Source organism: Pristiophorus japonicus, chromosome 16 (assembly GCF_044704955.1).
Source record: "Pristiophorus japonicus isolate sPriJap1 chromosome 16, sPriJap1.hap1, whole genome shotgun sequence".
Classification (NCBI taxonomy): Eukaryota; Metazoa; Chordata; class Chondrichthyes; family Pristiophoridae; genus Pristiophorus; species Pristiophorus japonicus.
Genome location: NC_091992.1, coordinates 82,589,947 through 82,603,658, shown reverse-complemented (window position 1 = coordinate 82,603,658; position 13,712 = coordinate 82,589,947). Strand labels below are relative to the sequence as shown.

The 13,712-nt window shown below is 43.2% G+C and overlaps 1 protein-coding gene across 3 annotated transcripts in view; it reads left to right on the top strand.

Annotated features, from left to right (window-relative positions):
- The window catches only part of fdxr (ferredoxin reductase), a 38,916-nt gene extending 28,955 nt beyond the window's left edge, over nucleotides 1-9,961 (top strand). Inside the window, exon 13 of one of the 3 annotated variants that reach the window (XR_011587296.1) lies at nucleotides 7,180-7,259. Coding sequence is in view for 2 of the 3 variants with exons in the window: in XM_070857503.1 (XP_070713604.1) it covers nucleotides 7,180-7,401 (222 nt within the window). In the remaining variant the exon portion in view is untranslated. Of the gene's footprint in view, nucleotides 1-7,179; nucleotides 9,341-9,460 lie in introns of those variants that run through there. The other 2 variants (XM_070857504.1, XM_070857503.1) reach the window with 2 other exon arrangements.
- The last annotated feature ends 3,751 nt before the right edge of the window (nucleotides 9,962-13,712 follow it).

Sequence of the window (13,712 nt, the reverse complement as noted above, 5' to 3'; positions counted from 1 at the left end):
ACCATAGCAGTTTTGCTAGTTACTGTTTGTAAAAAAAAAAAGAATAATATCCAAAGTGTTGGTTTATTGGGACTAACTTGCATTAATCAGATTTATAGTCTGCAATTGAGGAATTTAATCCACCTGTCTGTGCAGGTAGAGATATAGTGGAATAAATGTACATGTGTTGCTATTTATCCCTCCATTCTATATTATTTGACTAAAGGTTATAATGCAAAACCTGTAATTACTACAGTTAGGCCTGTAGAGATCAAACAACAATGTGTTTGATTAAAATGCTAGCAATTTGAATGTTTTTCAGTTGGAATGCAATTTTTTTTAAAGTTTAAATTGGAACTGCTGCGGTTGCTTGATTAGCAAGTTCCAGGTCAGTAATATAGCTCTTAAGCTTTTACATTGGCCTTGGGAGAGTTCTTGCTCCATCAGGCAGGTCATGGCAAATCCAATTGCATTGAGGTTGCTGCCAGACGCACAACTTGTGCCTTGGGAACTGTTGGCCCAAGCATCCCTCCAAGGCTAATGTGAAAGCAATTTTAAAATGCAGAAAAGTTCCTTCACTGGTGAAAAAACATTCCAGTTAAACCTCAAGAGAAGTAGCCAATGTAGCCTTAAGAATAAAGGTAATGCTTTGATTGCAATAAGGAATACTGCTACTGACGGTCAGGCCTGTGAAGGCCGGCAGCGTGGATGTGGTTAGTTTGGCTAATGCAGTTAAGCCATTCTGTATAATGTTGAGTTTTTATATTATTTTCCTCAAAGTTTTGCGTTGTGTTGATCATAAACTTTGCAATCCTTTTATTTGTTTGATGAGTGAGCGAGGGACAAAGTATGTGTCTAATGTATCACAGTATGTGTCTAATGTGTACTAACTGCCACAGTAAACACAACTAATTTTTTAATGTATTCTGTTCTGCGCTGCTCAGAGCTATACAACAAAAACAATTCATATTTATGCACTTGAAATAATTTTAGAACTACTGTCTGTTTCTGCATAAATGACTCCGTCTCCACTAACTTTGTGGTTGTAGAACAGGCTGTCTGTTTCTCCTTGAAACCTCCAACAATTGGGGACTGGCTATAATGAGTTGGACAATTACCCTTTCAATTAGCTTGGATCTGGATTGAAATTTAGGCCAAATTGATGGAATGAGAGTCACCTGTGTTTGCTGTGTGCGAATAGGCAGTTTCAGTTAATTCCCAGTGGGTATGAGCCAACAGCATAAATTAACGTGTCAGTCTCGGCCAGAATGCCTGATGGGAAATGGAAAATGTCACACTGATACAGTGGGGAATTCTTTTCTGAGGATGTGGTTGCGACCATCATTGAAACTGAGTGAAGGGAGCTTTATTTTGTATCTTTAACAAGCTACACTTGATCTTGAAGCGCCTGATACAAACAGTGGTTGCCCATCATAATTATTCAGGTTGCTATTCACTTAGTGCAAGTTTCTGTTTACAAGCATTTTACAGACTAAAAGACATTGCAGCATGAGGAAATAAAACCAGTGCGAGTGAGTCTTGGCCACACTTTCTGGGCAGTTTAATTGTGGTATTGGAAAAGGCTCGAACAGCGGGCCCACCTCGCGGCAGAGCCCAGATTGAGCAAGGGAGAACCTTTCGAAGTGGATCAGTAAGGATTATGACACGCTGCCTAGCCTGAACTGATGAGCTACAGTGTGGAAAAAGGCAATTGGCTGCTTCTGATCTACATCAAAATTTGGATTCTGGCAACCTTAACAGCATTCCCAATACAGAAATACTGCTGCCAAAGTGTTGTGGATCGCTAATGCAGTGAAGATGAAAAGTTGTAAAACAGGTTTGCTATTTGATAGAGAATTCAAGCTCTGCAGCCTGGTTGCAGTTTTTGAGAAAACACAGATTAAGTCATCAATCAACTTTACATTTTAGGACCTTGGGTAGCGAGCCAATTAAAGGTTAAAAGACTATCAAATGAGCCAATAAGGTCAAAGAAGGCGAGTTCTTTTCTGTAAATTGAACCAGGTATAAGTACAGCCATTTTGGCCATGTGGTCTCAGAAGGACAAAGGCCTGGCTTAAAGCCAAGAGCTTGTTGCTGCTGCCAGAATAAAGTTACATTAAAACTACAATCGGAGTTCGCATTTCATTGGAAATTAAGAGATCTAACAATTTTGGCGTCACGAACAGGATCGCTGAGGTAAGAAACTGAATTTTGGACATCGGACCTACATACTGAGGTAAGGACTCCACTTTATAAAAGTCCTCGGTCAAAAGTCTAAATTCGCCTCTCCTACGCGATTCCGAAAGCCTCCGGTTGGTAGTTGGCTCGAGGTCCCATAGACGTCTAACTTCGGCGATGTGTTAGTTAATTAATCACCGACCCACTGATCAGCTGGAAAGTCTACGACTCGAGACCCCAATAAAGAAATCAGTATTATGGCAGCAGGAGATAAGAGCAAAGAATTGCCTACAACTGTAAAAGGTGGGCGGGCACCACCTGAGGTTTCGATAGATGAAATCCTCGAACTGTTGAAAGAACACATAGAGCAACAATTCAACTTATCTAAAACCTGTATTAAGATCGAACAAAAGTACGGAACCTCCAAAGGGCAATGGTCCTTGGACGAGATTAAAAGGGTCTGGGGAAAAACTACCCATATGAAAAATAAAGAGCGAACTAGATGGTCCCTAGCCGTTATGGGACAGACCCAAAAGCGGAATGAAATTATAATGCATTCCCAACATGATCGAGAACTGACCAGTACAAAGGACCAATTGCAAGCTGTTTGTGCACAGCTACGACAGAAAAGATTTGAACTTGAAAAGTAGGAAGCGGAAGTTAAAGATCTTAAAGGTGAAATTAAAGAATGGAAAAAATCATTAGGTCAAGAGACAGTAATAGGAAAAGGAAAATGTCTCGGTCAATTCCCAGGGTACCCATGTTTGGATAAATTAAAAGCGCAAACCCGAAGACACGACCAAGGAATAGATACGGATTCTGAATCCTCTGACGATACAGGGTCGGAGGATGAAGAATTAGGGGTGCGCTTTGCCCCATTTAAAAAAAGACGAGTTGTAGTCAAATCAGAAGAGACTGCGGATGAGGGCGGAACCAAAAAAACGAGGAAAAGGGTGTATGCAGAATACTTAGTTCATGATCTGGCACGCCCAGAGAAAATTGATAAATGGTCCAAGAAGTTGCCCAATCCAAAGAAAGGGGGAGTGAAAACGTGGGACCAATTGGACCGCTTAAGAAATATATATTAACTTCATCCCTGGGACGGAGTGCAAATTTTGACCATAATGGTGCCAAAAACACAAGGAAGAAAATTGCACGACAAGGTAGAAGAAGCTTTGGGGCAGGATGAGCAAGAATTAAATGCAGGATGGGAGGCGATTAAACACTGGCTGCAAGCCTTCAGTCCAGCTAAGACAGACTGGGGAAAAATTGCAGCCTGCCAACAGAAAGGAACAGAGGAGGTCCTGGAGTATGACGACTGGTTTAGATGCACGCGGCTAGAACATTCGGGTATAAATAATACGGATGAGGAAATGGATGAACAAGTGTTTGGACCTCTGAAAGCAGCTTTCGTGGCAGGTCGAAAGCCAGAACTGTCCAAAATGCTTAAGGTAGTGTTACCGGACTGGGAAGGTAGAGGAACTACCTTTGCAGCATTGGTGGATCGATGTAACCAATTAGATTGGGATATGGGAGCTAAAGTCCGAGCTGTACAGGCTATGGGATGGAAATCCCAGGATTCCGATAAACAGTTATTAGGAAAATTACCCGGAAAATGTCATTATTGTGGGAAAGAAGGTCACTGGGCCAAGACGTGCAGGGCAAGGTCGCGGCCGGGGAAGAGGACGCAGCCAGTGATACAATTCAGCCAACAATCCAGGCTTGTCACAAGATAATGACCTCAGAAGCATTTAAACGACTGACAATATAACAACAGAAGGAGTTACTTGGAATAGCAAAAAACGATTAGAGCCCACCCTGGTCCACCTCCTCGCACTAATTCAACAAAGGGGAGATGGGCTATATATAACTGTGAGGGTGGGCGATAAGGTGGACTGTCTTTTAGACACGGGCGGAATTAACATGCTTACCCCTACAATATGGAGACTTTTTGCCGTTGGATGGTACAGCCTATGGAGTTGGGGCCCATAAAATGGAAATTAAAAGAACAACACCAGTAATTATAGGGCTGGGTCCACATGAACTAACTACGCCGTCTGGATAGGCCCAGTAGATCAACCCCTTTTGGGAATGGACCTTCTAATCCAAGTAGATTCATCGTTGCATTTTGAGGATGGTCGGGTGACATGGTCAATTAGAACTTTGAAGAAAGAAGAATTGAAGGAACACCCGATATGGGCTAAAGATAAGAATGATTGTGGCCTACTCCAGATGGAGCCTGCGTCATTTACCGGGACCAAGCCTCCATGCACTAAACAGTATCCCATCAGTCCAACTGCCATCGCAGGAATCTTACCGGTTATTCAGCAATTGGAGAAACAAGTGGTGCTTATTAAAACGCATAGCTCCTCCAATAGCCCCATGTGGCCGGTACAGAAATCTAATGAGACTTGGCGTTTGACTGTCGATTATAGGAAAGCTAACTAGTGTATTGATCAAAAAGCTCCTTTGGTCGCAGATCCCTCCACCATTTTTAATGCCCTCAAACCGGAACATAAATATTTCTCAGTTATAGATATGGCCAATGGATTTTGGTCGGTGCCTCTGGCACTGGAGGTTTGATAGTGGTTTGCTTTCACTGTCCAAGGACAACAGTATACTTGGACCCGGTTACCGCAGAGTTTCCACAAAAGCCCTATGGTATTCCACATGGCTTTACAAAGCCATTTGCGAGAATTACCTCCCCTGTCATCCACAGTCATCCAATATGTAGACGATATCCTGCTAGCGTCAAACACGGAAGAACAGCATGAACAAGATTCACGAGCTTTGCTGGACCACCTTCGGCTGAAAGGACATAAAGCCAGCATCGACAAAGCACAAATATCCCAAGAAGCGGTTGTATACCTGGGACAAAAGATTTCACAAGGAAAGAGAACTTACCCAGGATAGAACTGCAGCCATTCAGGCTGCTAAAAAACCCACCACTATTCAGGAACTAAGGTCTTTTTTGGGATTGTGTAACTGACAGAAATTGGATTGACACCTTCACACAGCTTGCTCAGCCATTGAATGATATTTTAAAGGGGAAACGTGCCTCTAAAGAAGCCATCACCCTCACTAAGGAACAGCAAGAGGCCTTCCTGAGTTTGAAAAAGGCTTTGTGTTCGGCACCGGCTCTGGGAATCCCCGACAGTGGTAAGCCATTTACCCTGTTTGTCCATGAGAAAGAAGGATATATGACCGCTATATTGACAAAAGAACATGGGGATCGGCAAAGAACTATTGGCTATTATTCGGCAAAACTAGATGCGGTAGCCCTCGGATGGGGAAGTTGTCTAAGGGCCATGGAAGCTACATGTCGAGCGGTAATGATCACTGCGGGTCTAGTCCTCGACCAAAAGCTGATTGTCAAGTGTCCCCACACCGTACATGCTTTGCTGTCTATGACTAGAATGTCTCAGGTGACGGCAGCTAGATGGACCCGCTGGACAGCAGTTTTGGAAGCTCCTAATCTCCATTTCGTCCGGGCCAGCCCGGTTAATCCCGCAACTATGCTCCCAATGTCAGAATCAAGGGAGCAAGAGGGGGGAGAATGTGAAGAGCATGACTGCATGGAGATTTTAAAAGAAACAGAAGACGCAGCCTGAGCAACAGAGGAGCCTCTGCACAACCCAGACCTCATCCTGTTTACAGATGGTTCCTCCTTTGTTGACAATAGTACCAGAAAAGCAGGATGGGCAGTTACAACCTTATATGAGGTAGTGGCAAAAGGATGTTTACCCTCAGGTACGTCAGCACAACAGGCCGAGTTACGGGCCCTGTCAGAAGCATGTCGAATAGCAGAAGGACAGACAGCTAATGTCTACACAGATTCGCGTTATGCTTTTGGAGTCGCTCATGACTTTGGTCTGTTATGGTGGAAAAGAGGATTCCTCACTGCTGCTGGTACACCTATCCGAATTGGAAAAGAAGTCCAAGACTTGCTAGAGGCCATATAATTACCTCAGAAAGTGTCCATCCTGAAGTCTAAGGCCCATACCAAGGAAAATACCACGGAAGCACAGGGAAATGCCGTAGCCGACCAGGCAGCTAAAGATGCCGCCTCACAGGGCGTTCCCCCAGAAGAACCAACACAGATGTGCAGATTGAGAGCACTCAGGACTCTGACACGAGACCTTCAAACAATGCAAGGCGAGTGCTCCCGAGATGAAAAATGGACATGGATTGAGGCAGAAATTAAGCTATGTGAAGATGGTGTCTGGAAACAGAGTTACCGACAAGCCAGTCGCGCCACAAGCGCTTATGCCTTTTTTAGCCCAACAGATCCACTCGTGGGGACATTTGGCCTCACAACAGATGACAGCACTGTTCCAGAAAAGCTGGTGGGGTCGGGGATTTAAAAAACATGCCCAGCTTGTAGCAGACTGCTGTGTGGTCTGCCAGAAAAATAATTCTGGACCCATCACGGTAATGCCCCAACTGAGGCCCCCTACCCCTGTCGGACCATTCCAGCATCTGCAGGTTGATTATATATCTCTTCCTTCATGCCAAGGATACATTAACATTCTTGTCATGGTTGACAGATTCTCTAGATGGGTAGAAGCTGTCCCAACTAAAAGAGCCACAGCCAATCACACTGCAAAGGTCTTGTGTAAGGATTACATTCCACGATGGGGAGTCCTGAGTAGCACTGACTTCACAGGTGCTGTCTGCCAAGAAGTCTGTAGGTTACTGAACATTACGTGGGATTTACACTGTCCTTATCATCCACAATCATCAGGACAAGTAGAGTGAATGAATCGAACTCTGAAACAACAGCTTGCCAAATATCACCAAGAAGGAACACCATGGCCCCAGGCACTACCAATAGTGCTATGTAGTATTAGGGCAACCCCGAACAGAACTACAGGTCTAAGCCCATTTGAAATTATAACAGGAAGACCCATGTCGCTGCCAGGAACTATTGATTTAAGGAAAGCTGATGTTCACTTAATGAGTGACACTTTGTTATTATACTGTCAGAACCTAACCAATGCTATTAGTTCTGTTTCCCGACAGGTATCAGCAGCTTGGGGTAATCCACCCGAAGGAGGACACGACATCATCCCGGGAGTCTGGGTGTATGTGAAAAAGTTGCACAAAGAACCTTTGGGTGCCAAGTGGGAGGGACCTTATCAAGTGTTATTGACCACCCAGGCAGCTGTTAAAGTCCAAGGAAAGAAAGCCTGGATCCACGCTTCACATGTTAAAAGAGCACCCGTAACTGAAGCTGAAATCTAATAAGGACAATTACTTTGTGCCAAAATGTATAAATTTACTGTAGTATTGATTGTAGGTATTCTAGGCATTTGCCTACTTCTTACTAGCCGACCCTTTGCACCAAAGGGAAATAGTTGGGTAGCAAGGGAATTACATGTAAATAACTTTTTATATATGTCATACATTTATGCCAAACAAGGTAACATTTCTAGTTGTTGGGTGTGTACGCATATTCCTATTCACTCAAAGGGAGGGATTCCCTTGAGGCCAGTTCCCTTGACTATCTCGGAAATGGCTGAGTGGATAATTAATCAAATCAAAACAGGCAAGGCGTTTCAGGATATGGAAAACTGGGCACGTAAATGGAAGTCAGCAGGTTACAATCTGACTACCTTTGAAGGGGATACCAACCGTGCTACAATAATTCCAAACGGCCCCCATTTTTTGTTATCACTAATACAATGGGAATAGGAAGACCGGGGGAATCGGTCTGTCTGATTAGAAACATCAAAGGAGGCCAAAATATGGGGTATAGTAACTGCTCCTGGAATTATAATATCATCAAGCCACGGAACCATCCAAACTGGGCCGATGTGGGAATTTTTAACGTAACAGGGATTCTGAATAAAACAGATGGAAAAGCCTGGACAGGCCCCGGAGTGTTGCTGACAAAGAAACAGCTAACCTTCATTACCTATAATGGCACCTATTGGGTGTGTGGCCACAAGGCCTACCCTTGGCTGCCCCAGAATTGGACGGGATCCTGCTATTTAGCCTACATTGTGCCTTATATGTATCATATAAAGTCACTGTCGGAACATTTACACCGTCCTAAGAGAGCTATCACAGAAACAGAGAGGTTCTTTGCCATTCTGATCCCCAGGCATGGGATCGCCAGACTGGCAAGGGAATCCATTAACATGACATCCGTTGTGGAGCGGGTAGCCAATGATACCTCAGAGGCCCTAGTTAAAATCAATGCAGAAATGGTAGCAATCTGCACAGTAGCCCTACAGAATAGACTGGCCCTTGATTACGTCCTGGCTGAAAAGGGAGGTACTTGCCCCTACTCGGAACTGAGTGTTGCACATGTATCCCAGGTAGCTCCGAAGAAATTACCCACTTAGCAGAGCATATCCAAAAGGAGGTAGAAAAACTTAAGCAGCCCCCATCATTCACTTTGTGGAGCGGAGCCACTGAATGGCTAGGTTCAATAGGAACTTCATTGGTGGAAGGTTTAATTCTATTTGTTGTAATTGTTTTACTTTTATATTGTTTGTTTATGTTGATTAAATGTTGTTGCAACCAGGTGGCTGCAGCTGCTGTCCCGCAGGTGAGGCGCCTAGCAGGTCCCAGCAAACCGTCTGTACGTGGCACAGGGGTATGTTATGCTTAAGGGAACGTTGTTTACTGGTTGAATTAAGATATTGATTTGGATTAAATTGGAATAAGGTTAATTAACCTACTAAAACCAGACTTCCATTGTGGTCACGATGGAACTCGGGTTGGTGTAAATTTGTGTAGAAGTGACTAGTCCGGACATGTGGCGAAACACATCAACAAATTTTAGAAGGAAACTATTAACATGTATGAAATTATTTTGTAGAATGTTTAACCAGTGATAGCTGATGTTTTATGATTCAGTTTGTGAAAGAATCAAAGGGGGGATTGATGGAGAATTCAAGCTCTGCAGCCTGGCTGCAGTTTTTGAGAAAACACAGACCACATTGCATTAAGTCATCAATCAACTTGACATTTTAGGACCTTGGCTAGCGAGGCAATTAAAGGTTAAAAGATTATCAAATGAGTCAATAAGGTCAAAGAAGGCGAGTTCTTTTCTGTAAATTGAACCAGGTACAAGTCCAGCCATTTTGGCCATGTGGTCTCAGAAGGACAAAGGCCTGGCTTAAAGCCAAGAGCTTGTTGCTGCTGCCAGAATAAAGTTACATTAAAACTACAATCGGAGTTCGTATTTCATTGGAAGTTAAGAGATCTAACACTATTAGACCTGAGGTGCAGGTGAGTGTGATTCCCTGTTGCACACCGCAGCTGATTGTGGAGTAAATCCCATGTGTTACAGGCACATCCTTGAATCAGTACAAGAACTCATCCCTGCTGAGGCTCCATTGTGTCGTTAACCCTGTGTAAACTAGGCCCTTGTCTGCCCTTTTGATCTGCGTGAGTTGGCTCTGAACAATCTGGACAGTATCATTATTATGTGATGGTGTGACATATTTTTCCTGAGACGGCTGCATTTTAAGACCTGAGATTTGCAACAACAGACCCCACAGCTTGTATTTTGTACCACAGCTACTTACTAAAGGTGGAAACCCTAGAGTCAGCTGAATAAAAGACTTGACTACTTGTAAACCTGGACTTAAGTGGCAATCTGTCAGTCCTATTGACGGTGCCTTTTAATACTTTTAATGCCTTTCTATCTCTGTTAGAACATGTTCATTTGTTTGGTGCATAAAATATAATGTAGAACATTATAGTTTTGTGAACATGTATGCTTTTGTACAAGTTTGATTGACTCCAAATATACTTGAAATCAAGCTATTATGAAATAGTACTATTTAATAAAATAAAATGGGAAAATTGCCAATTGTTAGATATACTGCTTTTCCCAAAACATTCCTTTTAGATTGCATAGCGTATACATTTATCAAGGATTCCTGTCGATACTGCACAATTTGCTGCAAGGAGGTTCTAGACAATTTCTCTTTGTAACCAGGATTGGCAGCAAAGTTTTTGGCTTGGAACATGAAACCATAATTGAGAATAGTTTAAATTAGATTTTGGTAAGGAGACTTGAAAAATTGGAATTGATTGAGCAGTGGATCTTTGCTAACGAGTGTCGGCTTAGCTCAGTTGGTGGTAGTATTGCCTTTTGAGTAAGAAGGTTATGGGTTCAAGCCCCACTCCAGAATGTGAGCACAAAACATTTCTCAAACTACTGAGTGAGTGCTGCATTGTTAGAGGTGCAGTCTTTGTTTGTTCACAGAATTATTTGAAGGAAAGCGGGGATTCTGAACCACATTCATTATTGCCACGAAAAATAGATTAATTGACCATTTATCTTTTTGTTTGTGGGTGCAAACATACGAAAATGACGGGAAGGAAAAGACCAGATGGTCCATCCAGTCTGCCCACAGTCTTGATTAGCTGGACACTTCCTACACCCTGCAGCCATGTAATCTCCTGGAAAAGGCAAAAAGAGAGAAAAATCCAGTGCCTATTGAGGGGAAAATAAACTAGAAAATTCCTCTCTGGTGACCGGAACCCGTCCAGGAGATCACATAACCATTATCTATAAAGCCACTTACATTGATACAATCTCTGTCCCAGTCAAGAACTGGACCAGCTCCCTATTGAACATAAGAAATAGGAGCAGGAATCGGACATTTGGCTCCTCGAGCCTGCTCCGTCATTTAATAAGATCATGGCTGATCTGATCATGGACTCCGCTCCACTTCCCTGCCCACTCCCCATAACCCTTTATTCCCTTATCGCTCAAAAATATGTCCATTTCTACCTTAAATATGTTCAATGACTCAGCCTCCACAGCTCTCTGGGACAAAGAATTCCACAGATTTACAACCCTCAGAGAAAAAATTCCTCCTCACCTCTATCTCTGAATAAGAGGCCGCCCATTTAAAACAATGTCCCCTAGTTTTAGTTCCCCCAATGTGGAAATATCCTCTCTGCATCCACCTTGTCGAGCCCCCTCATTATGTTTTTGATAAGATCACCTCTCAATCAGAACTCTAATGAGTGTAGGCCCAACCTACTCAACCTAGCCTCTTCAGCCAACCCCCTCATCTCTGGAATCAACCTAGTGAACCTTCTCTGAACTGCCTCCAATGCAAGTATATCCTTTCTTAAATACAGAGACCAAAACTATGCAGTACACCAGGTGTGGCCTCACCAATATCCTGTACAGTTGCAGCAAGACTTCCCTACTTTTATGCTCCATCCCCCTTGCAATAAAGGCCAACATTCCATTTGTCTTCCTGATTATTTGTTGTACTTGCATACTAACTTTTTATGTTTCATGCACAAGGACCCCCAGGTCCCACTACTGCAGTACTTTGCAATTTATCTTCATTTAAATTATAATTTGCTTCTCTTTTTATTCTGCCAAAGTGGATAACCTCACATTTTCCCATATTATACTCCATCTGCCAATTTTTTGCCCACTCACTTAGTCTGTCTATATCCCTTTGCAGATTTCTTGTGTCCTTGTCAAAATTTGCTCTCCCATCCATCTTTGTATCGTCAGCAAACTTAGCTACATTACACTCGGTCCCTTCATCCAAGTCATTAATATAGATTGCAAATAGTTGAGGCCCCAGCACCGATTCCTGCAGCACCCCACTAGTTACTGTTTGCCAACCGGAAAATGACCATTTATCCCATCTCACTGTTTTCTGTTAGCAAGTCTTCTATCCGTGCTCATATATTACCCCCAACCCTGTGAGCTTTTATCTTTTGCAGTAACCTTTTATGTGGCACCTTATCGAATGCTTTCTAGAAATCCAAATACACCACATTCACTGCTTCCCCCTTATCCACCCTGCTCATTACATCCTCAAAGAACTCCAGCAAATTTGTCAAACATGATTCCCCTTTCATAAAACCATGCTGACTCTGCTTGATTGAATCATGCTTTTCCAAATATCCCGCTACTACTTCCTTAATAATGGACTCCAGCATTTTCCCAACGACAGATGTTCGGCTTACTGGTCTATAGTTTCCTACTTTCTGTCTGCCTCCTTTTTTAAATAGGGATGTTACATTTGCGGTTTTCCAATCCGCTGGGATCACCCCAGAATCCAGGGAATTTTATCTCTGTACATCCTAGAGTCTTAAACGAAGAGGCTGCAGAGAGTCAGTACCCACCACGCCAGACGGCAACGCATTCCAGAGGCTTCCTGCTCTCTTGGGGAAAAGACCAGTCTATTCCTACTCACGTGTCATTAAAACTTGTGCCTCTTGGTCCTCTGCAATCTGTCAAATTGGAATAATCAATAGACAAGCTATCCAGCCCTTTAATTATTTTATGGACCTCTATCGGGTCATCTAAGTTTGTGCTGCTCGAAAGTAAATAGACCAAGGTCCTTGAGCCTATCTGAAGTTCTTTAAGTTAGGAATCATTCTCGTAGCTCTCTGAACCTTTTCCAATGCCACTATATTACCCAGCAGGTGAAGAGACCAAAACTGGGTGCAGTATTCCAGATGTGGTCTAACCAGCCCTCAGTATAATGACAGAATAGTTTTATTAATACAGCCCAATACCCTGTTAGCTTTAGCTACAGCTTCTCTACATTGGTCATGAACCTTCAGTGATCTGTGCACAAGAACACCTAGCTAGATCCTTTTCTCTCTTAACCTTTAATATTGTGTCTTGCAAATGATAAGTGTATTCTCTTTTGGTCTTTCCAACATGCATGGCACTACATTTATTTACGTTGAATGCCATTTGCCAATGTGTGGCACACTCCCCTAGCGCATATAAAACTCTTTGCATTTGATTCCACTCCTCTACTGTCTTAACCCTGTACAGATTTTGGTATCATCTGCAAGCATATTGACCATACTTCCCACACCACTGTCCAGGCCATTAATAAATAGGACTGATCCCTGGGGGAAACGCCCAGTAATATGCCTCCAGGCTGATCCACATCTCTTAACGACAACTTTCTGGCTGAGATTAGAGCCAGTTCTGAATCCAACATATTAAGTTCCCACACTGATACCACAACTATCTTGTGAAGTAACCTAGTGTGAGGTACCGTTTCAGCAGCTTTCTGAAAGTCCAGGTAGATGAAGTCTACTGCATTTACCTCATCCACTGTTCTTCCTCAAAAACTCATCAAATTTATATTTACTTTCATTTCCCATTACTCTATCCCCATCTATCCTCACTCATGCCCTCCTCCCCCTCATGTCCAAGTCTCCCCCCCACCCCCCGCTCCCTTTCTAGGTTTTGGTTCAGGTAAATTGGAGCAGAGTGTACTCTCCACAAATGAGCATGATCTAAAATGGGAGCAACATTTGGGGAGGGGAGGGGGGAACAGATGTGTTTTATTTCTCCATTGTATCTACGGATTGATTCCAGCATTCATAACCCATGTGGTTGGGTTACACTGGAGCCTGTGCTCATGCCATCCTGACCCACACAACCTGAGTCAGCTGAGACTGGAATCTGTGTCCCGACCCACTCTGTGCTATTGAGTAATGGGGACTATTGCATAATGTTACTGCACTTCCCCACCTGTAAACACGGAAGGAAAGGAATTAATGGAAGAGCATTGCCATTTTACAGTATA